Source organism: Trachypithecus francoisi, unplaced genomic scaffold (genome assembly GCF_009764315.1).
Source record: "Trachypithecus francoisi isolate TF-2019V2 unplaced genomic scaffold, Tfra_2.0 Lachesis_group12, whole genome shotgun sequence".
In the NCBI taxonomy this organism is placed as follows: domain Eukaryota; kingdom Metazoa; phylum Chordata; class Mammalia; order Primates; family Cercopithecidae; genus Trachypithecus; species Trachypithecus francoisi.
In genome coordinates, this window is record NW_022681457.1 from 4024837 (window position 1) to 4052599 (window position 27763).

A 27763-nucleotide genomic window follows, 5' to 3' on the forward strand; every position below is an offset into this window, starting at 1 on the left:
CGACTGACTAGTCGGGCGACAACCTCAGAGAGCATAGAGCAGAGGAACAAGCGCAACGTCCAAGAGGGAAGGGCCAGCACGTCGGGGGCCTCTCTGGCCCTACCCAGGCCGTGTTCTCGATAGTTTTCCGGAAGAAAGGGATCTAGGAGCGAGATGTGTGGCGCTAGCACGACGCGTCGCGCTGTGACGCTCTGGCCCGACACCGACGGCCTCTCAGTGGCTCCCGGAGGACCCGGCGGGCCGAGTGTTGGAGGTGAGGAGGCGGGGCTGGCAGGGCTAGTCGGGGCATCTGGAAACCTCTGACCCCACGCTTCGGGCGTTTCCTTATCAAGTTCACTTCTCCCTTATCTCGCGCTACACTTCGTAGGCGCAGCCGCTGCTTGGGAAGTCCTACTTAAGGTCTAACCCGAGATGATCTTGCTGCACCTCAATCTATAGCATCCTGTATTCCCATCCTTTGAGTTCTTCTCCTTCTTCCCCGGCCCCTAGATGACCCTTTGCTGACGTAGAAAGAGACCTAGAAAGAGGGAGAGACCCCGTGGCTTGGGGGTGGGGGGAATGGAGGCCCAAAGCACAGGAAGGAGACCCAGGGGGAAGTAGAGGCAAAGAAAGATGGTGAGATGGGGCCTTGCAAGGCTGTAACCAAATTCAAATCCTGGCTCTGCTAGTTACTAATGGGGTGACCTTGGGCAAGTCATTTAACCTCTCTGTGATCTTGGGAAAATCACTTAACTTCTCTGGGCCTTACTCTCCTTATGGACAAAAAGGGGATGACAACAGGCCTGGCACACAGGAGGTTTTCCAGGATTATGAAAGTTAATAAAACTGCTGAGGTCAGTGTTTTGCACATAATAAGTGCTCAATAAAAGTTAGCCTTCACTCCTATTATAGCATACATACTGTGTGCAACCAGATGGACTGGCTGGGGCAGTGATTAAAATGACTTACCTACTCTTCCCCCCCCCCCCCCCCCCCCCCCCCCGCCTGCCCAGGGAGGCCCCTGTCTCTGGTTCTCAGGCACATTGAGCCTGGAAGGGCCTCCTGCAGTCGACTCTCAATGCCTCAATGCTGCTCCTCACTCACATCTCCTCCACAGAGCTGAAGGTCGGAGCTGAAGTGAGACCTGATTCCTTGCTCCTACCAGCCTGCTATGGCTTAAGACCCAGGCCCAGGGTCCCATTGATGTAACAGAGCAGAGGACCAGCAGATGAATGGACTCCTTGAAGCAGAGGAGCAGGACCAGGTAAGGGACCATCTAAAAGCCAAGATCCTCATACTGTGGAAAGACAAAATCCAAAGCTTTTCTTCTTCTTCTTCTTTTTTTAAAAAAGATTGGAGGCCGGGCGTGGTAGCTCACGCTTGTAATCCCAGCACTCTGGGAGGCTGAGGCCTGCAGATCACCTGAGGCCAGGAGTTCGAGCTCAGCCTGGCCAACATGGTCTACTAAAAATACAAAAGTTAGCCGGGCACGGTGGTGCGCGCCTGTAATCCCAGCTACTCGGGAGGCTGAGGCAGGAGAATCGTTTGAACCCAGGAGGCAGAGGTCATAGTAAACCAAGATCGTGCTGCACTCCAGCCTGGGCGGCAGAGTGAGAAAAAACAGGGTGTCACTGTTGCCCAGGCTGGAGTGCAGTGGCGCAACCACAGCCTACTGCAGGTGCCACCTCCTGGGCTAAAGTGACCTTCCCACCTCAGCTTCCCAAGTAGCCTCTGCCATGCCTGGCTAAGTTTTTAATTTTTGTTTTATTTTATTTTATTTTGAGGCGGAGTTTCGCTCTTGTTGCCCAGGCTGGAGTGCAATGGCACGATCTCGGCTCACTGCAACCTCCGCCTCCTGGGTTCAAGCACTTCTCCTGCCTCAACCTCCCAAGTAACTGGGATTACACGCATGCGCCACCACGCCCAGCTACTTTTGTATTTTTCCTAGAGACGAGGTTTCTCCATGTTGGTCAGGCTGGTCTCAAACTCCTGACCTCAGGGGATACACCCGCCTCGGCCTCCCAAAGTGCTGGGATTACAGGCATGAGTCACTGCACCCGGCCAATTTTTTTATTTTTTCTAGAGACTGGGTCTCTGTTGCCTAGGCTGGTCTTGAACTCCTGGGCTCAAGGGATCCTCCCACCTCAGTCTCTCAAAGTGTTGAGCTTACAGGCATGAGCCACTGCGCCCAGCCCGGAAGCCCTTCTATAAGTGATCTCAGACCTTCTCTCCAGGCAGGTGTTGCAGTGGGATAATTCAGGAATCAGAGAGACCGAGGGGTTGAGGAGGATACTTATTATTTATTATTTAGGTGCACCAGCCCAGTCAGATTAACATCCAAACAAGACTGAGCCCCGAACAAAGAGTCAAGTTAGCTTTTAAGCATTTTGTGGGGCTGGGGGAGATCTGTGCACGGGGAAGCATGTTAGAGAAGAGAGAAACAAAGAGTTATTCAATTGAGTCATACATTACATTATTTCTTGCATTTCAAGGAAAAACATGTTTTACGACTTGAGTTTATCCTGTCTAGTGATCTTGCAGCTGCACAGCTAGAGAAACAGGGTCTTCACAATGCCTGGGAAAGAGAGAGATAAGGCTCACTAGCCACAAACAGAAAAACAGGCAGTTAATTTTTAAAGGACTCTACCTGTTTCTCTTTCTCAGGGGGAGCTGGGTTTTTTACATACAACTGAGTTTTTGCTTACACGTTCTTTAATTTCTTTTAATTCCTGTTTCAGTGTGAATAGCTTTCTTCCCACGTCCCAGACAGGACAGCTGAGGCCAAGAATTCAGGGGCTTCCCAGCAGTGACACAGCAAGTCTGTGTGGGCTGGAGGGTCCTTTCGCCTTTTCCTCCTCCCTGTCCTCTCATCTGTGTGACTTAGGCTCTGTGCTTGAATCTCAGCCTCTTTGCTCAGTGTCTCTGCCTTTCCTTCTCCCAGGGCCCCAAGCTCAGTTGCTGTGCCCCCTGTCTCAGTCTTACTGGGTTTCTGTCCCCCTTTCTCTCTGTGTCATTCCTTGGCACATACTATCTGGTGCCATTGCTGTTGTGGGTTAGATGCTAGGTACATGATTTGGCAATAAGCAAACTTCTTCCTATATTTATCTTTTTTTTGAGACGGAGTCTTGCTCTGTCACCCAGGGTGCAGTGCAGTAGAATGATCTCGGCTCACTGTAACCTCCACCTCTTGGGTTCAAGCGATTCTCCTGCCTCAGCCTCCTGAGTAGCTGGGATTACAGGTGCATGCCACCACACCTGGCTAATTTTTGTATTTTTAGTAAAGACGGGGGTTTTGGCCCAGTGAGGTGGCTCACGCCTGTAATCCCAGCACTTTGGGAGGCCGAGGCGGGCAGATCACGAGGTCAGGAGATCGAGACCATCCTGGCTAACACGGTGAAACCCCATCTCTACTAAAAATATAAAAAATTAGCCGGAAGTGGTGGCATGTGCCTGTAGTCACAGCTACTCAGGAGGCTGAGGCAGAAGAATCGCTTGAACCACGGAGGCGGAGGTTGCAGTGAGCTGAGATTGCGCCACTGCACTCCAACCTGGTGACAGAGCCAGACTACATCTCAAAAACAAAAACAAAAACAAAAAGAGACGGGGGTTTCACCATGTTGGACTCCTGACCTCGCAATCCACCCGCCTCAGCCTCCCAAAGTGCTGGGATTACACTTTCTAGCCAGCTCTGTCCTTGTCTCCTAATGCATATCTCTTTCTCTCTATGCAATTCTGTTTCTAGGTCTCTTGATATATACTTGCCTTTCTTTCACTTTCGCCATGTCTTTGCCTCGGTGAGTCTGGCAACATCTTAACTTTCTGTCCCAGTTCCTTCCAGCCCCTGAGCTTCCAATATTCTCTCCCTCCCTCACCTTTGACCTAGAGATACTGTCCCCATCTCTCTATGTCTCTGTCTTGCCATGTGACTGGGTCATTCACTGGGCAGATGTTTATCTCATGGCGCTTCCATTCTGGTTTGAGCCTGAGGTAAATAAGTCTGAATTAATGAGCCTCTCCTTCCCGGCTTCCATTCCAGAAGTGTCTGTCTCCATCTGTCTCCGTGTCTGTCATTTTCAGGGTTTTCTTGTATCCTTACCTTGCACATTCTCAATCCCACTGTTTTGGTCTCTTGTTTATATCTCTGCTTTTCTCTGGGTCTCTCTGACTCTGTAACTGTTCGAAAAGAAACGTATCCTTCACTTTCCCCACTCTCTCCTCCCAGCTCTCTTATTGCCTCATCCAGCCTCTCTGGGTCTCTGCCTTGCTCTGTGTCTGGATCTCTGGGCCTTTGTTACGCGTGTTAGAGTCTCTGTCTTTGCCGCTAAAGACCTCCTCCCTCACGCCCCTTTCTTTTGTGAATTCAATGGATGGGACAGGCCCACTTTCCCTTAACAAAGATGGCGACAACGGCGCTATGAGGCCGCGACGTCGGCACCGCTGCTCGTCTGCCCTACCTACGATGGCGGCCAGTCTCCCGAAGCGCGAGGCCCCGCCCAGTTCTCGGCCTCTCCCGCGACCGGTCCCTGCGCCAAGCTCGCGAGCTGACTGGCTCCACCCCCCGCGCCCTCGTATTGGTGCGGCCCAGGCCGGCTGCACAGCCATTGGCTGAGCGGATGCACACCCTCCCCCCACCCCTAGGTCTGATGGGGGCTGTTGGTGCTGACTTGCGGGGCCGCCTGGAGGAGGACCCGGCGTGTGAGGAGGGTGCGGGGGTCGGGGCAGGGATCGGAGTCTAGGGGACTGAGGGACCAAGAGGACGCAGGCCTGGGACTGGGGCACCGGGGTGGGAGATGGAAATGAAAAACGTGGGCCAGGACTGAACCCAGGCCTGGGACTGAGTTCTGGAAATAGGGTGCGGATGGAAATGAAAAACGTGGGCCAGGACTGAACCCAGGCCTGGGACTGAGTTCTGGAAATAGGGTGCGGATGGCGGCTCAGAGGACCAGGGCCAGACACGCAGGCCTATGGATTAGGGACCAATGGATGGAGACCCAGGTCCAGGTCTCAGGGACCCAGGCCCAAGACTGGAGAACATCTAGGGCTCTATGCTTGAGCCTGATTTGAGGTTCCCATAATGGGGCCAGGGCAGGTTTAGGGGTGAGGCAGACATCCTGGACCGAGGGAGCCGCTGGGGGTAGGGGAGCAGATGTAGTTCCTAAGGGTGAGTCCACAGGCGGGGCGGGGAGCGGGTGTCCTGGTGCTCTGGGCCTGGGGAGTGTGAGGGGCAGAACTGGCAGGTGGCTGGGCGGGGCAGTGGGGAACAAAGGTGAGCGAAAAGAGGAGGAGGCAGAATCCGGGCAGAGGGCAGGGAGAGGGCCTGTGGGGAAGGGATCTCAGTCCTGCTCCCACCCGCTCCCTGGAGAGCAGGCGGCCAGATACCCAGGTCAGTGCTCAGGGACCAGCTCTTGGCCCCTGCCCCTTGCAGGTACTTGCATGTGGCTCCTCTCAGACCCCGCAGTCCCTCTGTCATATCCCTTCTCTCCAGCTGTCCCCATGCCTGCCTCCTACCCCTCCTATTTGCTCTCCCTTTTACTCTGTCTTGCCTTTCTCGTTGGGGTGAGAAAGTCTTACTCTCTTAAGTATCTTTCATCAGCCTGGCTTTCACCTCATTGAGGTGTTTGTCTCCTCTCAGTGTTTCTCTGGCTCTCAGACCGTATCTCTATTGCATCTGTGATTGTTTTGCTGCTGTTACCCTCTGCACCATGTGGTGGCAGGGGATGGAGGGGGTGTGCCTTTCAGTCTTTGCATGTCTGTTTCTGCATATTCTAATCCCACTATCCATTCCCTTTCCTGTGCCTTCTTTTCCCCCAAAGCCCGTTATCATCACCCAACCCCCTGTATATTTTAATCCTTTCTCTTGTTTATCTGTTCCTCTGAAGGCAAGGATTTGGGGCTGTTTTGTTTCCTGCTGTGTTTGCTAGGCCTAGCACCGTGACTGGCACATAGAGTGTACTGAATACATACTGGAGAATAAATGATTGAATGTTTGCATGCCCGGGTCTCCGGCCCCCTCCAGGATGCTGGCCTTCCTGCCCAGCTGGCCTTTGTCCTGCATCCTCAAGGTCTGCCCACACCTGTCAGAGCCTGTCTGTCTCTGGTGCTCCTGTCTCACCTGCCACTGCCCCTCATTGTCTCCTCCTGTCCACAGCCCCTGCCCCTGCCATGGGGTCCTGAACTCTTACTCCTTCTCTCCTCCCTTTCCAGAGGCCAGAACAGGAGCTGACCGGGAGCTGGGGCCACGGGCCTAGGAGCACCCTGGTCAGGGCTAAGACCATGGCCCCACCCCCACCGCCACTGGCTGCCAGCACCCCGCTCCTCCATGGCGAGTTTGGCTCCTACCCAGCCCGAGGCCCACGCTTTGCCCTCACCCTCACGTCGCAGGCCCTGCACATACAGCGGCTGCGCCCCAAACCCGAAGCCAGGCCCCGGGGTGGCCTGGTCCCGTTGGCCGAGGTCTCAGGCTGCTGCACCCTGCGAAGCCGTAGCCCCTCAGACTCAGCGGCCTACTTCTGCATCTACACCTACCCTCGGGGCCGGCGCGGGAGCCGGCGCAGAACCACCCGCACCTTCCGGACAGATGGGGCTGCCACCTACGAAGAGAACCGTGCCGAGGCCCAGCGCTGGGCTACCGCCCTCACCTGTCTGCTCCGAGGACTGCCGCTGCCTGGGGATGGGGGTGAGGCGCTGGGCAGCTGCTGTGTCCTGGGGCCACCTTGGTGTCTCTGCAGAGTTTCCTCCATAGGCAGCTGTGTCTTTATTTTTCTGTGTCTGGGTGATGTATCTCTCTGGATCCATTAGAAGTGATACACGGGGATGGGCTACAGAAGGAACAAAAAGACAGAGGGCCGGGCGCGGTGGCTCATGCCTGTAATCCCAGCACTTTGGGAGGTTGAGGCGGGTGGATCACCTGAGGCCAGGAGTTTAAGACCAGCCTGGCTAACATGGTGAAACCCCGTTTCTACTAAAAATACAAAAAATTAGCTGGGTGTGATGCCACGCACCCGTAATCCCAGCTCCAGGAGGGTGAGGCAGGAGAATTGCTTGAACTCAGGAGGCGGAGGTTGCAGTGAGCCGAGATCGCGCCATTGCACTCCAGCCTGGGCAACAAGAGCAAAACTCTCTCTCAAAAGAAAAAAAAAAGGCACAGGCAGAGGTCGGGTGCAGTGGCTCACGTCTATAATCCCAGCACTTTGGGAGGCCGAGGCAGGTGGATCACCTGAGGTCGGGAGTTTGAGACCAGCCTGGCCAACATGGCGAAACCGCGTCTCTACTAAAAATACAAAAATTAGCCGAGCGTGGTGACGGATACCTGTAATTTCAGCTATTTGGGAGGCTGAGGCAGGAGAATCACTTGAATCTGGGAGGCAGAGGTTACAGTGAACTGAGATCACACCATTGCATTCCAGCCTGGGCGACATGAGCGAAAGTCTGTCACAAAAAATAGAACAAAAAGGCAGACAGAGAAGTGATTTACATCTGCTGTTCTCTTGCTAGATTTATGTTTCTGTCTCCTGCCCTCTTCCCCTTTGCATGGGTCTTGACCACAGATGAGTCACCCAGGCTGGTGAGAGCAGCAGCCTGAGACAGGACCAGGCACCACCCAGAGTGATGGGTGCCAACAGAGGTCTCCTAGGGCTTCCCTGGAGTTCAGAGGTGGCATCTAATCCTGCCTGGGGCCCCTAAGGGCTGGAAGTAAACTGATCCTGGGTGATAGGTGTTTAGGGTGAGGAAAGTGGGAACCACAGCTCCGAACTAGAGCTCTTGTGCCCTCCTCCCTCAAGTGGGGACAAAGGGCATTTGGTTTCACACCTAAGCTCTGCCTTTGTCTCAGCACCTGGGTGGTGGGGCAGGGCTGCATACCTAGGCCTGGCCAGATAAGAGCCAGCAGGTTCCAGGTGCCAGCCCTCCACCAATTCTGTAGGGGGCTGTTTGAAGTGACTGTTTCCAAGGTGGGGGGCCTGGGTTGCTGGCCTCTGCAGACCCTAACCTGTCTCCACAGAGATCACTCCTGACCTGCTACCTCGGCCGCCCAGGTTGCTCCTGTTGGTCAATCCCTTTGGGGGGCGGGGCCTGGCCTGGCAGTGGTGTAAGAACTACGTGCTTCCCATGATCTCTGAAGCTGGGCTATCCTTCAACCTCATCCAGACAGGTAAGGGCCAGTGAGAATGGGAGCTGGGGGCTGGGACAACTGAGTCCTAAGGGAGCAAAGTGGTGGGTGGGACTCCTGGGGCTATGGGGCTGGGCTGGGACAGCCTGCCTAACGGCCCGGTATCCCACTTCAGAACGACAGAACCACGCTCGGGAGCTGGTCCAGGGGCTGAGCCTGAGTGAGTGGGATGGCATCGTCACGGTCTCAGGAGACGGGCTGCTCCATGAGGTAGAGCAGGAGCACCCTGCCCCTAACCCTGGGCCCTGGGGCACTGCAGAGGCTGCCACCAGGACCCAGGCTTCTGGTCTCCCACCCTCCAGGTGCTGAACGGACTCCTAGATCGCCCTGACTGGGAGGAAGCTGTGAAGATGCCTGTGGGCGTCCTCCCCTGTGGCTCGGGCAATGCGCTGGCCGGAGCAGTGAACCAGCGCGGGGGGTAGGTTGAGAATACCACCAAGGGAGGGATGAGGCCCTCCGGGGGTGATAGGGACCCCTATATTTCTCACTCAGCCAAACCCACAGTCAGTCAAGTAAATCAGCCTGCCTGGTTCCCAGCTGTATCCCTACTGCCTCACCTCCAGCTCCTGGACATTTGTGACTGCCTGGCTCCCAGCGGTATCCCTAGTGCCCAGAACTCCGCCTGGCATGGGAGGCACTCAGTGAATTGTAGGGAACAAATGAAAGAGATGACCGGGAACCTGGCCCCGTAAGGAATTGCCTACAGGTGGCCCCACAGCTGTGGTGGGCCTGGGCCATGGCCTTCCTGGCCTCATTGCCACTTGCTTCCCTGCCTGTCTCTTTCCCCTACCCCTATTTGCTCCTTCTGTGTGTCTGTCCATCTCTGGCTGTGAAGATTTGAGCCAGCCCTGGGCCTCGAACTGCTGCTCAACTGCTCACTGTTGCTCTGCCGGGGTGGTGGCCACCCCCTGGACCTGCTCTCCGTGACGCTGGCCTCGGGCTCCCGCTGTTTCTCCTTCCTGTCTGTGGCCTGGGGCTTCGTGTCAGATGTGGATATCCAGAGTGAGCGCTTCAGGGCCTTGGGCAGTGCCCGCTTCACACTGGGCACAGTGCTGGGCCTCGCCACACTGCACACCTACCGCGGACGCCTCTCCTACCTCCCCGCCACTGTGGAACCCGCCTCGCCCACCCCTGCCCATAGCCTGCCCCGTGCCAAGTCGGAGCTGACCCTAACCCCAGACCCAGCCCCGCCCATGGCCCACTCACCCCTGCATCGTTCTGTGTCTGACCTGCCCCTGCCCCTGCCCCAACCTGCCCTGGCCTCCCCTGGCTCACCAGAACCCCTGCCCATCCTGTCCCTCAACGGTGGGGGCCCAGAGCTGGCTGGGGACTGGGGTGGGGCTGGGGATGCTCCGCTGTCCCCGGACCCACTGCTGTCTTCACCTCCTGGCTCTCCCAAGGCAGGTCTACACTCACCTGTCGCCGAGGGGGCCCCCGTAATTCCCCCATCTTCTGGGCTCCCACCGCCCACCCCTGATGCCCGGGTAGCGGCCTCCACCTGCGGCCTGCCCGACCACCTGCTGCCTCCACTGGGCACCCCACTGCCCCCAGACTGGGTGACGCTGGAGGGGGACTTTGTGCTCATGTTGGCCATATCGCCCAGCCACCTAGGCGCTGACCTGGTGGCAGCTCCGCATGCGCGCTTCGACGACGGCCTGGTGCACCTGTGCTGGGTGCGTAGCGGCATCTCGCGGGCTGCGCTGCTACGCCTTTTCCTGGCCATGGAGCGTGGTAGCCAATTCAGCCTGGGCTGTCCGCAGCTGGGCTACGCCGCGGCCCGTGCCTTCCGCCTAGAGCCGCTCACGCCGCGCGGCGTGCTCACGGTGGACGGGGAGCAGGTGGAGTATGGGCCGCTACAGGCACAGATGCACCCTGGCCTCGGTACACTGCTCACCGGCCCTCCTGGCTGCCCAGGGCGGGAGCCCTGAAACTAAACAAGCTTGGAACCCGCCGGGGGCGGGGCCTACATTCCAATGGGGCGGAGCCTGAGTTAGGGGTGTGGCCGGGCTGCTAGAGTTGCGGTGGCAGCCCACAAGGGCAAGGGCCCTGGCCCCGTCTCAGGATTGCGCCCGCCTTCATGGGACCAGACGTGATGCTGGAGGGTGGGCGTCGTCACGAGGGTAGTGCCTGATCAATGAGAGCGGAGCCTGGCGTTTGATCTCGGGTCGCCCTTAAGGGGCAGGGCTTAGTCCTGAAGCTAGCCACCTGCTCCTACTCGGCCAGGATGGCAGAGGGCGGAGCCTGTTTTACGCATCGCCCAATGACAGGACCTGGAATGTACTGGCTGGGGTAGGCCTCAGTGATTCGGCCGGTCAGGGCCCGCAGCCTCGCCCCATCCACTCCGGTGCCTCCATTTAGCTGGCCAATCAGCCCAGGAGGGGCAAGTTCCCCGGGGCCGGCGCTAGGATTTGCACTAATGTTCCTCCCCCCGCGGGTGGGGGTGGGGAAATTCATATCCCCTGTTCGTCTCATGCGCGTCCTCCGTCCCCAATCTAAAAAGCAATTGAAAAGGTCTATGCAATAAAGGCAGTCGCTTCCTTCCTCTCAGACCTTCTGCCCTTCCTCCATCCGACAGCCCGCGGGAGGACTCAAGACTCCAGCTCTTCCAGCAGCGCCTGCAATCTATGGACGGCAGCCCGGAGCTGCCCACGGGCTGTAGCCAGTATGCCAGGGAGCTGCCCTCCTCTTCCACAACAGCTGGCTCTGGGGTTCTCAAGATTTATTCAGGATCGTGTTAACGGAGGCGGTGGGAGGATGGGGTCCCTGACGTGCCGGGGACACACAGAGGACCCTCCCCGCCCCCGCAAGGGAGGGGGGAGGTTCGCTTTTTCTTAAAAATATAAATGTATTTATCTGCATTATCACGTCCCTGGGGCACCCAGCTGGCCGGCCCTTGGGCCACAGGGCAGGGAGGGAACAGGGCGTTAAGTCTCAGCAAGGCGGAGGAGAGTTCCGCCAGGTGGGGGTGTGGGGCAGCCTCACAGGGCCCCGTGTTGGGCCTGGTATCGAGACAGCACGGCGCGGTAGTGGGACAGCTCCTGGCGCACAGCCACCACTTCCTGCCGCAGCAGGGCGTTCTCCTTCTCCAGGAAGGCCGCCCGCACCGATATCTGGTTCTCCTTGAGCCGCCGGGCGTCCCGGGACCGCTTGGCTGCCTCGTTGTTCTTGTACCGCCGGCTCCAATATTTCTCGTCCTGGGGGAGGAGAGGGGGAGGGCACTGAGGTCCAGAGGGACCCAGGTCCCAGCGAGAGAGGAAGGGAGCCACAGCAGCGGGGCCTAAACCATACCAGGTCTCTGCTGGGATAGGTACCCAAGGGTCTGCCTTTCTAGGGCCCTGGTTGCTAAGGAGATTGGGCCCCTAGCAACAGTAAACGCACAAGATAGACCCCCACCCTTAAGTAACTCACTTTAAGTCTCCACTCTGCAAAGCAGGCCCCAGCCCTCCCCACATGATAAAGGGCCTGCAGTTAGCTCCTGCTTGCTAAGGATGCTTGTTCCCTAGCAACAAGGCCTTCATGGCCTGAGGGCTTCTCCCATTGAAAAGCACTGCCCTGCACATCGCCTTTCCAGATCCTGGTTGCTAAGGAAAGCTTGGTGCCCTGGTGATGGGGTTTGGTGTCCCATAAAATCCTCCCAGAGCTGGGGCCTTCTGACCTGGTTGCCAAGGCAACCTCATCCATCCTTGGCAAACAAAAGTGAGGTCTAAGTGGTTTCAATGGCTATGGCCAGTTTCTGACCTGCTGGCCTTGAACTGAGGCCAGAGAATAGCCTCCTCCCCAGCAGGACCTGAGTGAGAGAAGAGCTGTCCCTTAGGAAAGGGGACTATCCTGAGACCTCCCCAGAGGATTATACCTGAAGTCCTCCCATCCTGGAATTTGGTTCCTAAGGAGGACTCCTCCTTAGTAACTAAGGACCACTGGGCTCAGAGAGATGCTCTCCACTCCACCATTTAATTAAAGCCCGGTTCCTGCTTGTGAGGGTAAATCCAGTCCCAAGCAACAGGGCCCTCTAGCAGGAGAAACAAGTGGTGTAGATTTGACTTATAGACCGGTCCTAGCTGCTTCAAGTATGGCAAAGTCTTGTTTTTTGAGATGGAGTCTTGCTCTGTCACTCAGACTGGAGTGCAGTGGCATGATCTCGGCTCACTGCAACCTCCACCTCCCAGGTTCAAACGATTCTCCTGCCTCAGCCTCCTGAGTAGCTGGGATTATGGGTTCCTGCTACCATGTCTGGCTAATTTTTTTTTTTCTTTTCTTTTTTTTTTTTTTGAGATGGTGTCTCACTTTGTTGCCCAGGCCGGAATGCAATGGCACAATCTCAGTTCACGGCAAGCTCCGCCTCCACCATTCTCCTGCCTCAGCCTCCCAAGTAGCTGGGACTACAAGTGTCCGCCACCATGCCTGGCTACTTTTTTTTATTTTTAGTAGAGACGGGGTTTCACCATGTTAGCCAGGATGGTCTCGATCTCCTGACCTGGTGATTTGCCCGCCTCAGCCTCCCAAAGTGCTGGGATTACAGGCATGAGCCACCACGCCCGGCCTGTTTGCTTTTGTTTTTGAGATGGAGTCTTCTTGCTCTATCACCAGGCTGGAGTGCAGTGGCACAATCTCGGCTCACTGCAACCTCCGTCTCCCAGGTTCAAGCGATTCTCCTACATCAGCCTTCCAAGTAGCTGGGACTACAGACACATGCCACCATGCCCAGCTAATTTTTGTAGTTTTAGTAGAGACGGGGTTTCACCATATTGGCCAGGATGGTCTCCTGATCTCGTGATCCACCCGTCTCAGCCTCCCAAAGTGCTGGGATTACAGGCGTGAGACACTGCACCCGGAAAATGTTTGTACTTTTAGTAGAGGCGAGATTTCACCATGTTGGCCAGGCTGGTCTCAAATTCCTGACCTCAAGTGATCCGCCCACCTTAGCCTCCCAAAGTGCTGGGATTACAAGGCGTGAGCCATCGCGCCTGGCCTGGAATGACAAAGTCTTGTAACAGAAGCCCAAGCAACTCTTGCTAGGGTCGACTCTAGTAATGGCAAAAAAAAAAAAAAAAAGATGCAAAGATGTAATCACTGCTCAAATCATCCCAAGTCAGAAAGTGGCCCTGGCTGTTAACAGAAGCCTGAAGCCTCCCACCAGTGAGAAGCCCAGGCCCAGGAAACAAGTCCTAAAGGGGCTGGCCCAATCTGCATCCTAGCCAAAGGCAATCACTCCAAAGGAAGTCCCACATCAGAGATCAAAGGCCTGCTGAGTAAGGAGAGACAGGCCACACGCTGATATCCCATTGCCAAGGAAGACTGTCCTTCGCAATTGTGCCTGGTGGAGCCTGAGACCTGACCCACTGAGGGTTCTGGATCCAAGTAATAGGAGAAGCTCCAAGTCTCTACAAGTAGAAGTAGCAGAGCTGGCAGAGTCAGCACCCCACAGTGACACTGTCTTTTGTTTTAAGACAAGGTCTCGCTCTGTTGCCCAGGCTGGAGTGCAGTGGTGCAATCTTGGCTCACTGCAGCCTCAACCTCCCAGGTACAAGCAATCCTCCCACCTCTGCCTCCCGAGTAGCTTGTAGAAATGGGGTTTCACCATGTTGCCCAGGCTGGTCTTGAACTCCTGAGCTCAAGCGATCCTCTTGCCTCAGCCCCCAAAGTGCTGGGATTACACGAGTGAGACCCCTCGCCCAGCTGACACTATCTTCATAAACCTCAGGCCCCTGCCCCCTTGTGCCCCGTGGCCAAGGAGAACTAATCAGTGGCTGCAGGCCAGGAGAAGCTGAGCACTAATCCCAGTGAGAAGCCCAGGCCTGAATGTGAGAAAAGGCCCCTCCCTGGCTATGGGGCATGTCTCCAGTCAAGCCTATGTCCCACATCCAGCTCTGCTCACCTTCTGCTCCTCTGGCACCTGGATTTTCCTCGCCTTCTTCATGATTGGCTGGGGCTTAAGTTCCTCCTCTGAGAAACGATGTCTTCGGGGGTCAAAGGTCTCATGGCCAGGAATGCTTGATAGGGCAAGATCAGCTGGGTCGGGTTCAAAGGTCATCAGCACCTCCACGGTGTCTGGGTCCACAGGGCTGGGTGTGTCCCGAGAGGTCAGGCCTTGGGGAAACAGCACGTGTCAGCTAAGTGTGCATTTTAGGGAGGGGGTTTCCAGAAGCTACCTCTTGCTCTGGTATCATAGCCACATGGAAAGCCCTTCTGGAATCTAGCATAAATTTGGCCAGAGACTAATCTCCCTAATATAAAATATGAAGGTTCCCTCAGACGCTGATAACCCCAGCACTTTGGGAAGCCAAGGCGGCGAATCACCTGAGGTCAGGAGTTTGAGACCAGTATGGCTAACATGGCAAAGCCTCATCTTCACTAAAAGTATGAAAATTGGCCAGGTGCAGTGGCGGGTGCCTGTAAGCCCAGCTACTAGGGAGGCTGAGGCTGGAGAATTACTCCAACCCGGGAGGTGGAGGTTGCAGTGAGCCGAGATCACACCACCGCACTCCAGCCTGGACAACAGAGCAAGACTCCGTCTCCAAAATAACAAGAAAAATGAAGGTTCCCCCAAGCCATAAAGATGCTTAGAGATCATGGAGCCATATCTATTTTTTTTTTTGAGACGGAGTCTCGCTCTGTTGCCCAGGCTGGAGTGCAGTGGCCGGATCTCAGCTCACTGCCAGCTCCGCCTCTCGGGTTTACGCCATTCTCCTGCCTCAGCCTCCCGAGTAGCTGGGACTGCAGGCGCCCGCCACCTCGCCCGGCTAGTTTTTTGTATTTTTTAGTAGAGACGGGGTTTCACCGTGTTAGCCAGGATGGTCTCGATCTCCTGACCCCGTGATCCGCCCGTCTCGGCCTCCCAAAGTGTTGGGATTACAGGCTTGAGCCACCGCGCCAGGCGAGCCATATCCATCTTTACAAACAAGGAAACTGAGTCCCAGTCATAACTGACTTGCCCTAGGTAACACATGACTCAGGGCTATTGCTTCTACAGTTAATCTTAGCCAAAAGGCCGAGAAGCGATGGAGCTATTGCTTCTAAAACCTCAGGACTTCAGATGCACAGTGTAGCCTGAATTCTACTTACCGAATCCACGACTTAAGCTTAGACCCCAGATCGTCCAGAGAAAAATGATCTACTGCACTGAAAAGCTCTCAAGTTACAGTCTAAGAGCTACTCGCTGGGAAGAGTAAGGGAAGAGGAGAGGAGAAGCTGCTCTAAGATTCCAGAAGATTGGTTCGAAAGGAGGCGTCTGTACCTTTAAGCACCAGCCAGCCGGGGCCAGCTAAGGACACAGGTTCAGGGCCGAGTCACGTGCTGACGCCTGCTTCCCTCCTCCTCCCTCCCTTCCAGGCCCCCCTGCCATCGGCGCCCTCACGTTCCCCGGCCCCGCCCCCTCGCGCGTGAAGGCGCCTGCGCGAAGCGCGGAGGAGGGAGGGGAGACTCACGTGGCGCAGGAATGTGCGGCTGGGAAGGGTAGGGCCCTGGTTCCGCCCGGAGGTCGGACCTGGGGCAGGTGTGCCCAGGAATTCCCGAACTGCAGTCCGTCCCTGGAGACCTCAATATGTTTCCAAAGGGAAACATCTTTCCTCTTGCTCTTCTAGTCACTTAGCTCCAACATCTCACCCTCCAAAGATCCCAATCCCCTGCTCTCCGGGGAGCCTCGGCCTCCTGGACCTTCCCAGGCCCCCCCGCCACTGCGGTACCCACAATTCTGGGATCCCAGGCCTCTCCTAGGAATATAGGAAGCTTGGCCCTAGCCCCAGTTGGAGAATCCAGAAACAAGATCCCTAACGTCTTCCCTTCTGAAGAACTCTGGGACACAGGGCTGCAGCACGCCCCACGGGGGGACCCAAGAACTGGGCTGCCAGTCTTTTATGTCCTGGGTAAACAGAATTCTGTGCCCCTCCTTTGCTCCTGTAAAGGACCTAGGGGCTCCAGTCCTATCCCAGTTCCATCGATTATGGGCCCAGATTCTGGGGTCAGTCCACTGCCCAGTAAATAACTCTGGTGTTCCGGACTTCCAGTTCTGGCTTCACGACTATCCACATCCTTTGTCCCCACGTCCCACAGAAAAACCCACAAAATCTCATTGGGCAGGCTTCCTGGAATTTAGGGTTCAAGTCTCTCCTCCCCTATGGAGCCATAAAACCAAGTTCCTGACCCATTAAGAGACACAGAATCTGGCCCCCTCCCACAACACCGCTCGACAACTGGACACAAAATTCGGAGTCGCAGCCGGGTCCCACGGTCCCAGCCCCCAGCGTCGCACAGCCCCGCCCCCTGAGTCCAAGCCCCGCCCCGTCAGGACCCGCCCCGCCCCCTTCGCCGCACCTGCGCGGTGGCCGCTGGCGGCCCCGAGGGCAGCCCGGGCGGGGGCGTGCCCAGGAGAGGAGCGGGGGGAAGCGGAGCCGCACGAGCCCGGCCCTGGGGAGGGTGCGGGCGTCCGCGCGGGCGACGGCTCCGGCGACGGGCCACCGGGGGGCGGCGGGCTGGGCGGGAGCCCGTGCTCCAGCAGGAAGGCGTCCAGGTCCACGTACTCCACATCGCCGAACGGCAGCGTGCGCTCCCACAGCAGTGGCGCCAACAGACCCGGGGCGGGAACTGGCCCCGGGCGCCCCCGCGGGGACCCGCCGCCAACCACCGCCCCAGCCGGGGCATCCGCCGGGCCCGCAGTCTCCAGGCCTGGCCCAGGGGTTGTGGCTGCGGGCAGGGCCGCCTTGCGCTCCTTTTCCTTCAGGAGACCTGCGGGCCAGGAAAGATGGGTTGGGATGAGGGTGAGGGGGGGGCAGATAGAGATGGGAGAAGAGACCCCGAGTCCGAGAGGCACAGGGCGGAGATCCAGAGAAAGAGGGGACGGGGAGTCGGAGAGGAGAGACGGGAAATGAAGGGACGGAGACGCAGAGTGGGAGAGAGACCCAGAAAGAACGGAGACGGGGGTGGCAGAGACAGGTGGACAGATTCACAGAGATGGGGACAGAATGCCGGGAAGGGATTGAGATACAGAAAGACAGCGACCCAGAGAAAGAGGGACGGAAGTTCAGGAATGGGGGGGCAGGGAGAGAGTAGGTGGAGGGTTGGGCAGGTGAAAGAAAAAAATGACAGCTCTGTAATTCCACCGTAATTACCCAACCCCATCCCCTGCGCGCTGTACCCCCTTCCCCCTCCCCCACCATCTGTAAGGGGCAGGAAGGGGCTCTATTCCTGGGGCACATTCCTCATCCCTAGACTCCATGTGACCCCATGACGCCCCGCCCAAGCCCGTGTCACCACCGTGTGAGCACCCGACACACCCCTTCCTTGGGACCCCAGGGGTCCAGACTCCCGGACCAAAGGAAGAGGAGGCTGGGGCCTACACTCCCGTGAACCGAGGGAGGAGGACTTTGTGGACCTTAGGGTGGACGGACTTCAGAGCTGGCGCTTTTGGGTCCTGGGCGCTGAGGGATCTAGGGGCCTAAACACCTGAGTAATTGAGTAGATTAAGGTTGGGAAGATGGACTCTCCGCACACAGGAGGTGTCTATGGGCCCCCCCCCCACCAACGGCATTTGAGGCCTTAAGGGGGTGGGGTGTCCGAACTGGGTGAGATGGAGGTTAGAACTCACAGCTGGCCGGCTCTTTGGGCTTGCTGGTCCCCTGCAGAAGGCTCCGCAGCCCAAGCAGCGCTCCCCCGCCAGGGGGTGTCCCGACCGGGCCGCCCAGCAGCAGAGGGGCCGGGGTCCTGTCGCTCACAGGCCGCGCCATCGCCTGGCACCTGCCCCCAGGCTCACGGGTTCATGGAGAGGCGAAGGGCTGGCCTGCCAGTCACCGGCACACTCCAGTGGTTTGGACGACTGTCTGCCCAGGGGCGGGCGAGTGTAGCCTGCAACCCTCCAGTATCCAGAACGCTGCAAATCCTAGGAGCGACGGGAATTTGAGGTCCTCGGTGCAGAAACGTGCAACTCAAAAGGGTCCCGGGAGATCATGCAGTCTGGGCGAGGGGGTGTCCAAATCAAGCGGCCGGCCCTTTGCAACCGAGGGTGAGAGGGGACCCAAGGAGCCCCTTCTACAAGGTGGGCGAGCCTGGCTCTTGCAAAATCTGCAGCTCTCGCAACGGAAGGCGCTTTGCAATCTGCACCGAGAGGTGTGCGCGGAGGGGCGGAGGAGGGGGTAGGAGGAGGCGGCCGCCTGAGGCGTGGCCAAAGCAAACTTCTTTCGCGGAAAAAAAAATCCGAACCAAAACACCCGACGCCACAGCGCGCGCCCCTCCTCCGGGTCCCCGCCCGGCGCGTCCAGCCCCGCCCGCCTCTGTGGGCATGCACCCCAGCCGCGTGCCTCCCTCCGGCTGCAAACACGGGCCAATCGTCTCCGACCCCTTGAGACGCACAGCCAATGGGGCCTCTGGATACGCCAGGGCCCAGGAGGGCGCGTGAGGGTCTCAGCGCGTGAAGTTGCCTTGCCTTTCGGTGGGAGGCGGGACACTGACCTACATTTGCCCAATGGGAGGCGGTACTGGGGGCGGGACCGTGACCCAGTTTGGGCCAATGAGGCAGGCGGGAGGGGGAAGCACATGGCTCTGCTCGTGCTGCCTGGTGGTAAGGGGTGTGATGGGGGAAGAGGGGCGCCGCTTAAAGGGGCCGCGGTCCCAATGATGGTTTCGAGAAGCAGGAAGCCAAAAAAGCCGAGTAGCGGAGGCTTAGAAAGAGGAAGATTGGTTTCCGGAAGAAGTCTGTTCTTTAATACCCAAATGTTTCCCCACCGCGCCTAGAATCAGACCACTGAGAAACAAGAAGTGTTCTGCCCCTTTAATAGCTTTGTTTTAGGAGTAACTCCCCTCGCCGTGTGGGGAGGCTTAGGACGGGCGGGTGCAATCCTCGAAGGGGAGTCTCAGCGGCCATGGGGGGCACCATCCACTGTAAGATAGAGGACAACGGCAAGGGACGTCAGTTTAGGATGGAAGGGGCAGGGGGCGTGCAGGGGGCGTGGGCTGGGCCGCGCAGGGCTCTACCATCGGAAGTCTGCGAGCGGGGAACCGGAATGTACCAGGTCGAGAAACACTGGGCTGAACCACAAGAAGCCAACAGGAGGGGGGAATCGGGATGTCCAGATTCAGCATTAGGCTGAACTACTTGAAGGTCTTTATGGGGGGTGTTGACTGTACCATGTTGCGAAGCCGGGGGGTGAGATCCCTGGGCTGAACCACAGGGAAGCAGTAGGTGGAGGGAAGGGGTTGTACCTTGTAGATTCTCAGTAAGGGGGAAAGGAGCATAAGATTGTGGAACAGCGTAGAGTAGTACGACTTGGAAACGGAGAGAGGATCCAAATTGTACCATTTTGGAAATTCACAGTAATAGGAAGAACAGAACAGTAGGTAATCGGACCATAGGAAGGCAGGGGTCAAGGGTTATAGACCAAGTTACAAAGCAGTGAAGAGGAAAGACAAATCGTGGGACAGCAATGACCTAGGGCTGGGAGGTGGACTGTACCACGTTGATATGTAGGGAGAGAGAGAAAAAGAGACAGCTCAGGAGGCTACACCATGCAGACGCAGGAAGGGGGATGGGACTGAATCACATGGAGACACCAAGGGGAGACACATATAAGCGGGTTAGCCCAAGACATAGAGCGGGTGCAGACTGGACCATACCATGCAGGCGGTAGTTAGGGCCTCGGCAGCGCCTCTCGGGGTGCCGGGGGTCCCTGTTGCCCCTCAGTGCCCTGTGGGCCAAGGGCTGCAGGGGCCGGCCATTACCGCTGAGGCTCTGGAAGATCTGGGATGGAGGATTCTGGCTCAGGAGTCTCAGGGAGTGCATCTGCCATGGAAGGAGGGTGGGAAACTGGGAGTGAATAGTGAACGGTCTTGGTGACGTCACGCGGGAAATCCCGCCCCTGGGAGCAGGTGGGCGGGGCCTGTTCTCAGCCCCACCCCGCCCCCAAGGGTGGTCTGACCTTCTTACCTCCTTAAATTCAGTCTATGAGGAGAGGGAGGGCAGGTGAACAAGGGGATACCCAGGCCAGTGAGTGGAGTACCCAGGCCTAGGAAGGGCGGTGCGGACAGAGGGTCACCTGGAGGGAGGTGATATTGAGGGCCCGGTCGATGAGGATCCAGGTGACAGTCTCGGAGCAGGGCGGGGTGCTGAGAGAGCCCTGATAGGTGATAAAGCCGAAGGACTCAGGGAACAGGAGCTCCAGGCTCAGGTCTTGAAGAAAGTAGGCGTCATCTGCAGGAATATCAGACCAGAGTAAGGAGGGGCGGCACTCTTGAACACCCCCTCGTGTGTGACCACTGGCTCCAGCACGCCGGAGACTTACTCTTGTAGGAGATGCGGGTGATGGTGTCGCGGTTAAGGAGGCGACTGAGGAATGGGTTAGAGCTACCGGCCACCTGTGTGGGGGTACAAGGTGAGGACACAGGAGCCCAGAAGTCCAAGCCCTCAACCGTCTCCTCCCCCAGGACTCAGGAGTCTGGGCCTCCCAGCACCCCTCTTCCCTCAGACCCCGGGTTCCAGGCACCCAAGTGCTCCCTCCCTCGGAATCTCGCCTACGCTCACGTTGACAAAGAGGCTGAGAATGGCCAGGCCATTGGGGCTTCGGGAGGCAGCGCTGAAATTCCCATAGAGTTCCTGGTTGAAGTGAATGAGCTGCACCTGGGGGTAGCACAGAGCATGGGGTCCCCCAGCAGAAGGGGAGGAGAGGATGACCCAGCTTTGGGGGCCCGAATCAGGCTGAGGATTAGTGCTTAGAGTGGGAGGCCAGTTCTGTGGAGGAGGATGGGGTGAGGCACTACCAGGGTGAGGTGGGAGGAACTGGGGTGACTCAGGGTGGAGGGTCGCCGGTAAACAATCAGTGGTCACTACCTCAGCAGAGAAGCCCTGGTGGTTGATCTGATGTTCCGAGCCGGCTCCGTCGCGAGCTCCAAACAGCAGCCGCAGTTCACTGAGTCGGTGGCTATAAAGGAGGGGACCCCCAGACACATTGACCACAGGTCGGGGTGCAGGCAGGAAGGAGACGTGTCGGCCGGTGTTGTACAAGGTTCCCCGGAGCTGTGGGAGAGGCAGGAGCTGTCACTGGGGCAGGGAGAGATCTTTTCTTTCCCGTTTCCCATGCTTACATTTTCTGATTACAACAGTCTTTTTTTTTTGTGAAGCGGAGTCTCGCTCTTGTTGCCCAGGCTGGAGTGCAATGGTACGATCTGGGCTCACTGCAACATCTGCCTCCTGGGTTCAAGCGATTCTCCTGCCTCAGCCTCCCGAGTAGCTGGGATTACAGGCATGCGCCACCATGCCCGGGTAATTTTGTATTTTTAGTAGAGACAGGGTTTCTCCATGTTGGTCAGACTGGTCTCAAACTCCCGATCTCAGGTGATCCACCCGCGTCAGCCTTCCAAAGGGCTAGGATTACAGACACGCGTGAGCCACCGCGCCCGGTCCTTTTTTTTTTTTTTTTTTTTTTAAATAGAATCTTGCTCTGTTGCCGAGGCTGGAGTATAGTGGCAGGATCTTGGCTCACTGCAACCTCTGACTCCTGGGTTCAAATGATTCTCCTCCCTCAGGCTCCCGAATAACTGGGACTACAGGCGTGTGCCACCACACCCAGCTAATTTTTGTATTTTTAGTAGAGATGGGTTTTCACCGTGTTGGCCAGGCTAGTCTTAAATTCCTGGGCTCAAGTCATCATCCTGCCTTAGCCTCCAAAAAACACTGGAATTATAGGCATGAACAACTGCACCTGGCCAAAGGTGACATTTTAATGGGGACCCGAAGGATAAGCAGAGGTGACTTGCAAAAGAACAGAGAGAAGGGCATTCCAAAAAGAAACAACAACAACAACAAAAATAAATAAATAAATAAATAAATAAATAGGCTGGGCACAGTGGCTCACGCCTGTAATCCCAACACTTTGGGAGGCCAAGGTGGGCAGATCACGAGGTCAAGAGATCAAGACCATCCTGACCAACATGGTAAAACCCCATCTTTACTAAAAATAAAAAGATTAGCCAGGTGCAGTAGCTCGCACCTGTCATCCCAGCACTTTGGGAGGCTGAGGCGGGTGGATCACAAGGTCAAGAGATCAAAACCATCCTGGCCAACATGGTGAAGCCCTGTCTGTACTAAAAATACAAAAGTTAGCCGGGTGTGGTGGCATGTGCCTGTAGTCCCAGCTACTTGGGAGGCTGAAGCAGGACAACTGCTCGAACCCAGGAGGTGGAGGTTGCAGTGAGCCGAGATCATGCCACTACACTCCAGCCTGGGCAACAGAACGGGACTCCAACTCAAATAAATAAATAAAAATAAACAAATAAATAAACTGCATATATATAACACATTTGCCAGAGTGCCAAACATATAGTAAGTGCTATGTAAATGTTTGCTATTATTATATATCCTAATAGGAGGATTGTGAGCAGGAGTGATATGATCTCATTTGTGTTTTAAACATCTCTCTAGCTGTGGGGCGGAGAATGGATTGCAGGGAGTACAGAGGCAGGCCAGTGAGGAGGCTACGCCACCAGTCTGGGTGAGAGATTATGGTGCCTGCATGAGACTGGGGGCAGTAGAGGACGTGATAGGTGAAAAGATTTAAATAATATTTAGTAGCAAGGCTAGAAAGAACATGGATTGGAAATGGATGTGAGGGAGAGAGGATGGGATGGGAAATGGCTTTAAGGCTTTTGGCTGGGGCAGCTAAATGAAAGGTAATCCTGGTTCTTATAAGAAATGGTATTGGCCAGGCATGGTGGATCACGGCTGTAATTCCAGCACCTTGGGAAACCAAGGCAGGAGGATCGCTTGAGCCCAGGAGTTCAAGATAAGCCTGGACAACATAGTGAGACCCCACATCTACAACAAACTTAAATAGTTAGCCAGGCATACTGGCATACGCCTGTAGTCCTGGCTTCTTTTTTCTTTTCTTTTCTTCTTTTCTTTCTTTCTCCTTCTTTCCTTTCATCTTTCTCTTTCTCTCTTTTCTTTCTTTCTCTCTGTCCTTCCTTCCTTCCTTTTTCCTTCTTTTTTTTCCCTCTCTCTCTGTCTCTCTGTCTCTCCCTCTTTCTTTTTTTCTGAGACGGAGTCTTGTTCTGTCGCCCAAGCTGGAGTCCAGTGGCAGGATGTCGGCTCACTGCAACCTCTGCCTCCCGGGTTGAAGCGATTCTCCTGCCTCAGCCTCTCCAGTAGCTGGGACTACAGGCACATGCCACCACACCCGGCTAATTTTTGTATTTTTAGTAGAGACAGCATTTCACCATGTTGGCCAGGCTAGTCTCAAAATCCTAACCTCGTGATCTGCCCACCTCGGCCTCCCGAAGTGCTGGGGTTACAGGCATGAGCCACCACACCCGGGCATGTCCTAGCTACTTTTGAGGTTGAGGTAGGAAGATCACTTGGGCCCAGGAATTTGAGGTTACAGTGAGCTGTGATTGGGCCACTGCACTCCAGCCTGGGCCACAGAGTGAGATCCCAATTCCAAAAAAAAAAAGTATGGTTCCCAGCATAGTATTGGAAAGCAGGTCCCACCATTCATGCTACACTGCCTGGTTTGAATGCCAGTGCTGGCTCTCTGTGTGATCCTAGGCAAGTAACTCAACCTCTGTGCGTCAGTTTCTGCATGTATATAATAAGGTTAATAACTGTACCCATTTTGGCTGGACATGGTGGCTCATGCCTGTAATCCCAGCACTTTGGGAGGCCAAGGCAGATGGATCACCTGAGGTCAGGAGTTCAAGACCAGCCTGACCAACATGGAGAAACTCCATCTCTACTAAAAATACAAAAAATTAGCTGGGCGTGGTGGTGCATGCCTGTAATCCCAGCTACTTGGGAGGCTGAGGCAGAAGAATTGCTTGAACCCGGGAGGCGGAGGTTGCGGTGAGCCAAGATCACACCATTGCACTCCAGCCTGGGCAACAAGAGCAAAACTCCATCTCAAAATAATAATAATAATAATTGTACCCATTTTGTGGGGTGGTTATGAGATTAGAGGCTCATCAAGCTTTTAAATCTGCCTGGCACAGGAAATGTTCTACTTTTAATTGCTTCTGCAGAGATGGGGAGACCAGGGGGCCATGGTTGGGAAGGGAAGAATGGGTGATCCATTTTACAGTGTAAGCAGCCTTCACCCACTGGGTGTCCCCTCCTCCCCCAAGGCTACTCTCTTACCTCAGCACCCCATTCCCCAGTCTCTACTCATGCCCATCCCCAGTGGATTCGATAGCTCCTCCCTCCAAGCCCCTTACCTTCTCTCCTCCAGTGCTGAGCCTTAATGGGGGCAGAAAGGGGTCATAAAGAACCCTCTTCAGCTCCACATCCACGGGGCTCTGCCGCTTCCCCACCGCACACAGACTCCACGCTGCATTCACCAGGCCCCAGAAAGGAGGCCCTGGGGGTGGGGTCGGAGTAGGAGGACAAGGAGTCAGAAATAGAGACTGGATCCCAGGGCTGGCATCTGCTGAGTGGGCTGTGCTCTGGACTCCCAGATCCCAGGGGAGGAAGGGCTAGGGACCTGGACTCCTGGGTCTGAGGGAGGACTGGGCTCGGATCCAGAATCCTGGGTCCTAGAAGAATCTTGGAATAGTTTCCTAGTAGAGACGGGTTTCGCTAAAATGGCCAGGCTGGTCTTGAACTCTGGACCTCAGGTAATCCACCCACCTCGGCCTCCTAAAGTGCTGGGATTACAGGCGTGAGCCACCGTGCCTAGCCGATCCAACCCATCAAGCCATCGTACATGGAACTACAACTCCCAGCAGGCCCCAGGGCTACCAGCCTACCCCTCTGCTGCCTATCTACCCCAGAGCCCTATGGGAGTTGTAGTTCTTTTTTTATCTCTCTTGTCCCACAGCTGGATTATTATTAATGTGTTGGGGAGAGAAGCTGCAAGAGAGGGCTGGACAAGGTGGGCGACGGGGCCACCCAGCCTCCGGTTCCTAGCGGGAGCCAGAACCTTCCTCTCCCGGCAAACACGCACATAATCTCCACCCCCACACTTTCCTTCCACTCACTCCCACTCACTACTTGAAATGCGCATGTATAATGTCCCATGGTGAGCCCCTGGGGTTCAGAGGCTGGCCCGACTCCTGAGGGACAGAGGAGGGGGCTGGGACTCCTTGTCCTGAGGGGAGGAGGGAGCTGGGAACCCAGGTTCCTGAGTCTGAAGAAGGAGGCGCCGGGAGGGCCGGACTCCTGGGTCCCCGCCTTGGCGGCACCTGGCACGAAGTTTCCCTGGAGATTATCCTTGTAGCTCCACCAGTCCTCGGGGTCAGGTGCTGGTCCGATGTGAGCTGAGAAGAGAGCAGCCTGAATCCCTCTCCTTGGCACCCCCACCTCCAACCTCCCTCGGGGGCTCCTGCCGGGAACCCCAGGTCTTACCTGCTGCCCCCAGTGCAGCCCAGAGTACCAGCGCTCGAGGGGCGCTCAGACGAGCTGCAGCCCCCATCCCCAGGAGGCCTCCGAGGGACCCCTGCCCAACGCCCTTCCCCCCCCCTCAGCTCCTCTGTCCCCTCCTTCTGGGACCCTGTCCCTCCAGGACTTCCAGCTTTCCTCTCCTCCCCACAGGGAGTCCCAGTTCCCCAAATGCCAGAGCAGCCAGGGACTGAGACCCCTCCCCTTCAAACCCACTCTTCTCCCCCGTCTCTCTGTGCCTTTCCTCTTTCCTCTCCTCTTTTCCCGGAACCCTCGAGTCTTTCTCTAGCTCCTGATCTTCCTACCCCTCTCAGCCTTCTGCTGCCCCCAGGGCTACCTCTTGGTTCCTAACCCACACCCCCTCTCCGTTCTCTTTTCATTAAGCTCTCCCAAGCCACCTAACTCCAGGTCTCCATCCAGCATCTCCTCCTCCTCCTTCTCCCCTCTCTCCTTCTTCACCTCCTCCCGCCCTCTCTCTGTGTCGGCCTCCAGCTTCGTGCTCTCCCCACCTCCTCCTCTCCTGCCTCTTCTCCCAGTTTCAGTCTCTCTTCTCTCTCGTCCCTTCCTCCCTCCTCCCCCTCCCTCTCTTCTCTCCCGTGGTGTTATTTAATTTTGTTGTTGGGTGTGGGGAGCAGGCGATCTCACAGCAGCAAACACTCCTCGGGTTGGCTGGGGGTGGGGGGTGCGAAAGGGGCAGGATTCGGAAGGAGGTAGGGGGCTTGTCCTCGGTTTCCAGCGGCTCTGGGGCCACGCGGGCGGGGGTGGCCGGGACACCTGGGGCCGCGAGCTGGCTGTTCCCATCCTCCGCAGGAAGGGGAAGGGGGGCGCTTAAGGTGGAGCTGGGAGAGGCTTCGGAAGTCTCCATGCCAGGGGCCGCCGGCCTTGGCAGATGCGGGGTCCTCCTGCTCGCGGGGACCCAGGTTGGAGCCGCCCCAGAGCCCGCAGTCCCCCTTCCTCGCCCCAGGGCTCCACTGGGTCCTCTGCCTGGGGCTGCCTTAACGGGGCCAGAACGGGGCCAGGGGATCCCCCTGGGAGCCTGGAGTGCAGTGAGCGCTGCTCGCCGGGAGGGGGAGGCAGAGACCTGGTGAGGGAGAGAGAGGAAGAGAGGAGGAGCCGGGAGGGCAGAGGCGGAGAGCTGGAGGTGAGGACCCATAGCTGCGGAGGCTGGGGAGGGGAGGGGAGCCTGAGATGGATACGGAGAGGAAGGGCGGAGGGACAGAGGGTTAGAGAGGCAAGAACAAACCGCCAGGCAGGAGGGAGGAGGAGGGAAAGGAGGAGGAGGTGGAAGAGGAGGAGGAGGTGGAAGAGGAGTAGGAGGAGGAGGAGGGGGAGAAGGCGGAGGGGGAGGAGGCGGAGGGGGAGAAGGGGGTGGAGCGGGAAGGGGAAGGAATGAATGAGAGAGATACAGATACTGGCAGAAAAGGAGACACAGAGACAAAGCGAGACAGACATGGAGACATAGAGACACACACTTAGAGACAGACAGACTCAGAAACTCAGAGACCAGGCAGCAGGTGGGGTGGGGAGAGACAGAAAGAGAGAGAAAGAACCATCCAAAGACAGAGAGAGACACCAAATGTTTGTATTTGGGAGGAAGAGATGCAGTCATGCTATGTTGCTCAGGCTGGTCTCAAATTCCTGTCCTCAAAGGATCCTCCTACCTCGGCCCTCCCAAAGCATTGAGATTACAGGCATGAACAACCACACCCAGCCTCAGAGCCACCACATATTATTGTTGTTATTATTTGTTATTTTTCACCCCGTCTAATGATAGTGAAACTGCTCAATGTCTTCTTTTTTTTTTTTTTTTTTTTTTTTTTGAGGCGGAGTCTCGCTTTGTCGCCGGGACTGGAGTGCAGTGGCCGGATCTCAGCTCACTGCAAGCTCCACCTCCCGGGTTTACGCCATTCTCCTGCCTCAGCCTCCCAAGTAGCTGGGACTACAGGCGCCCGCCACCTCGCCTGGCTAGTTTTTGTATTTTTTTAGTAGAGACGGGGTTTCACCGTGTTAGCCAGGATGGTCTCGATCTCCTGACCTCGTGATCCGCCCGTCTCGGCCTCCCAAAGTGCTGGGATTACAGGCTTGAGCCACCGCGCCCGGCCCTCAATGTCTTCTTTTCTTTTCTTTTCTTTTTTTCTGAGACAGAGTCTGGCTCTGTTGCCCAGGCTGGAGTGCAGTGGCCGGATCTCAGCTCACTGCAAGGTCCGCCTCCCAGGTTCCCACCATTCTCCTGCCTCAGCCTCCGGAGTAGCTGGGACTACAGGCGCCCG

At 56.7% G+C, this 27763-nt stretch overlaps 3 protein-coding genes across 13 annotated transcripts; 1 reads left to right on the forward strand and 2 right to left on the reverse strand.

Moving 5' to 3' along the window:
• On the forward strand, window positions 1-10693 carry SPHK2 (sphingosine kinase 2). 10 transcript variants are annotated; one of them, XM_033223891.1, is made up of 7 exons: window positions 1-253; window positions 1097-1243; window positions 6184-6655; window positions 7979-8128; window positions 8262-8356; window positions 8449-8564; window positions 8982-10693. In XM_033223891.1, the coding sequence occupies exons 2-7, from the start codon at window positions 1208-1210 to the stop codon at window positions 10072-10074; spliced, it is 1962 nt and encodes a 653-aa protein (XP_033079782.1). In that variant the 5' UTR covers window positions 1-253; window positions 1097-1207; the 3' UTR covers window positions 10075-10693. The 10 variants fall into 10 exon arrangements, with proteins under 10 accessions (XP_033079782.1, XP_033079784.1, XP_033079783.1 ...); XM_033223893.1 differs by having other exon boundaries at window positions 145-253; window positions 997-1243; XM_033223892.1 differs by having other exon boundaries at window positions 221-399.
• A 157-nt stretch (window positions 10694-10850) lies between these two features.
• DBP (D-box binding PAR bZIP transcription factor) lies at window positions 10851-18750 on the reverse strand. The gene is made up of 4 exons (XM_033223904.1): window positions 17727-18750; window positions 16457-16867; window positions 14022-14233; window positions 10851-11340 (listed from the first exon to the last, which is right to left on the reverse strand). Exons 1-4 carry the CDS (start codon window positions 17863-17865, stop codon window positions 11125-11127), a joined length of 978 nt encoding a protein of 325 aa, XP_033079795.1. The 5' UTR covers window positions 17866-18750; the 3' UTR covers window positions 10851-11124.
• Window positions 18751-18819: 69 nt separating this feature from the next.
• Window positions 18820-26311, reverse strand: CA11 (carbonic anhydrase 11). 2 transcript variants are annotated; one of them, XM_033223902.1, is made up of 9 exons: window positions 25461-26311; window positions 25298-25372; window positions 24332-24474; window positions 20958-21143; window positions 20652-20747; window positions 20413-20485; window positions 20167-20321; window positions 19748-19913; window positions 18884-19013 (listed from the first exon to the last, which is right to left on the reverse strand). In XM_033223902.1, exons 1-9 carry the CDS (start codon window positions 25525-25527, stop codon window positions 18988-18990), a joined length of 987 nt encoding a protein of 328 aa, XP_033079793.1. In that variant the 5' UTR covers window positions 25528-26311; the 3' UTR covers window positions 18884-18987. The 2 variants fall into 2 exon arrangements, with proteins under 2 accessions (XP_033079794.1, XP_033079793.1); XM_033223903.1 differs by lacking the exons at window positions 25298-25372; window positions 25461-26311 and adding an exon at window positions 25104-25290 and having other exon boundaries at window positions 18820-19013.
• Between the last annotated feature and the right edge of the window lie 1452 nt (window positions 26312-27763).

Excerpts from the sequence above, each read along its gene's own strand:
- SPHK2 (XM_033223890.1), top strand. The coding sequence starts at position 5,970 with ATGCCCGGGTCTCCGGCCCCCTCCAGGATGCTGGCCTTCCTGCCCAGC. Across the intron at positions 6,656-7,978 it reads GCCGCTGCCTGGGGATGGGG|AGATCACTCCTGACCTGCTA; the intron begins GTGAGGCGCTGG and ends CTGTCTCCACAG. Across the intron at positions 8,565-8,981 it reads GCAGTGAACCAGCGCGGGGG|ATTTGAGCCAGCCCTGGGCC; the intron begins GTAGGTTGAGAA and ends CTGGCTGTGAAG.
- DBP (XM_033223904.1), bottom strand. The coding sequence starts at position 17,865 with ATGGCGCGGCCTGTGAGCGACAGGACCCCGGCCCCTCTGCTGCTGGGC. Across the intron at positions 16,868-17,726 it reads GCCCAAAGAGCCGGCCAGCT|GTCTCCTGAAGGAAAAGGAG; the intron begins GTGAGTTCTAAC and ends CCTGGCCCGCAG. Across the intron at positions 11,341-14,021 it reads AGGTGCCAGAGGAGCAGAAG|GACGAGAAATATTGGAGCCG; the intron begins GTGAGCAGAGCT and ends CTCCTCCCCCAG.
- CA11 (XM_033223902.1), bottom strand. The coding sequence starts at position 25,527 with ATGGGGGCTGCAGCTCGTCTGAGCGCCCCTCGAGCGCTGGTACTCTGG. Across the intron at positions 20,748-20,957 it reads ACCAGGGCTTCTCTGCTGAG|GTGCAGCTCATTCACTTCAA; the intron begins GTAGTGACCACT and ends TGCTACCCCCAG. Across the intron at positions 19,014-19,747 it reads CCCTAACTACCGCCTGCATG|TGGATGGTGCCCCCCATGGC; the intron begins GTATGGTCCAGT and ends TCTATCTTACAG.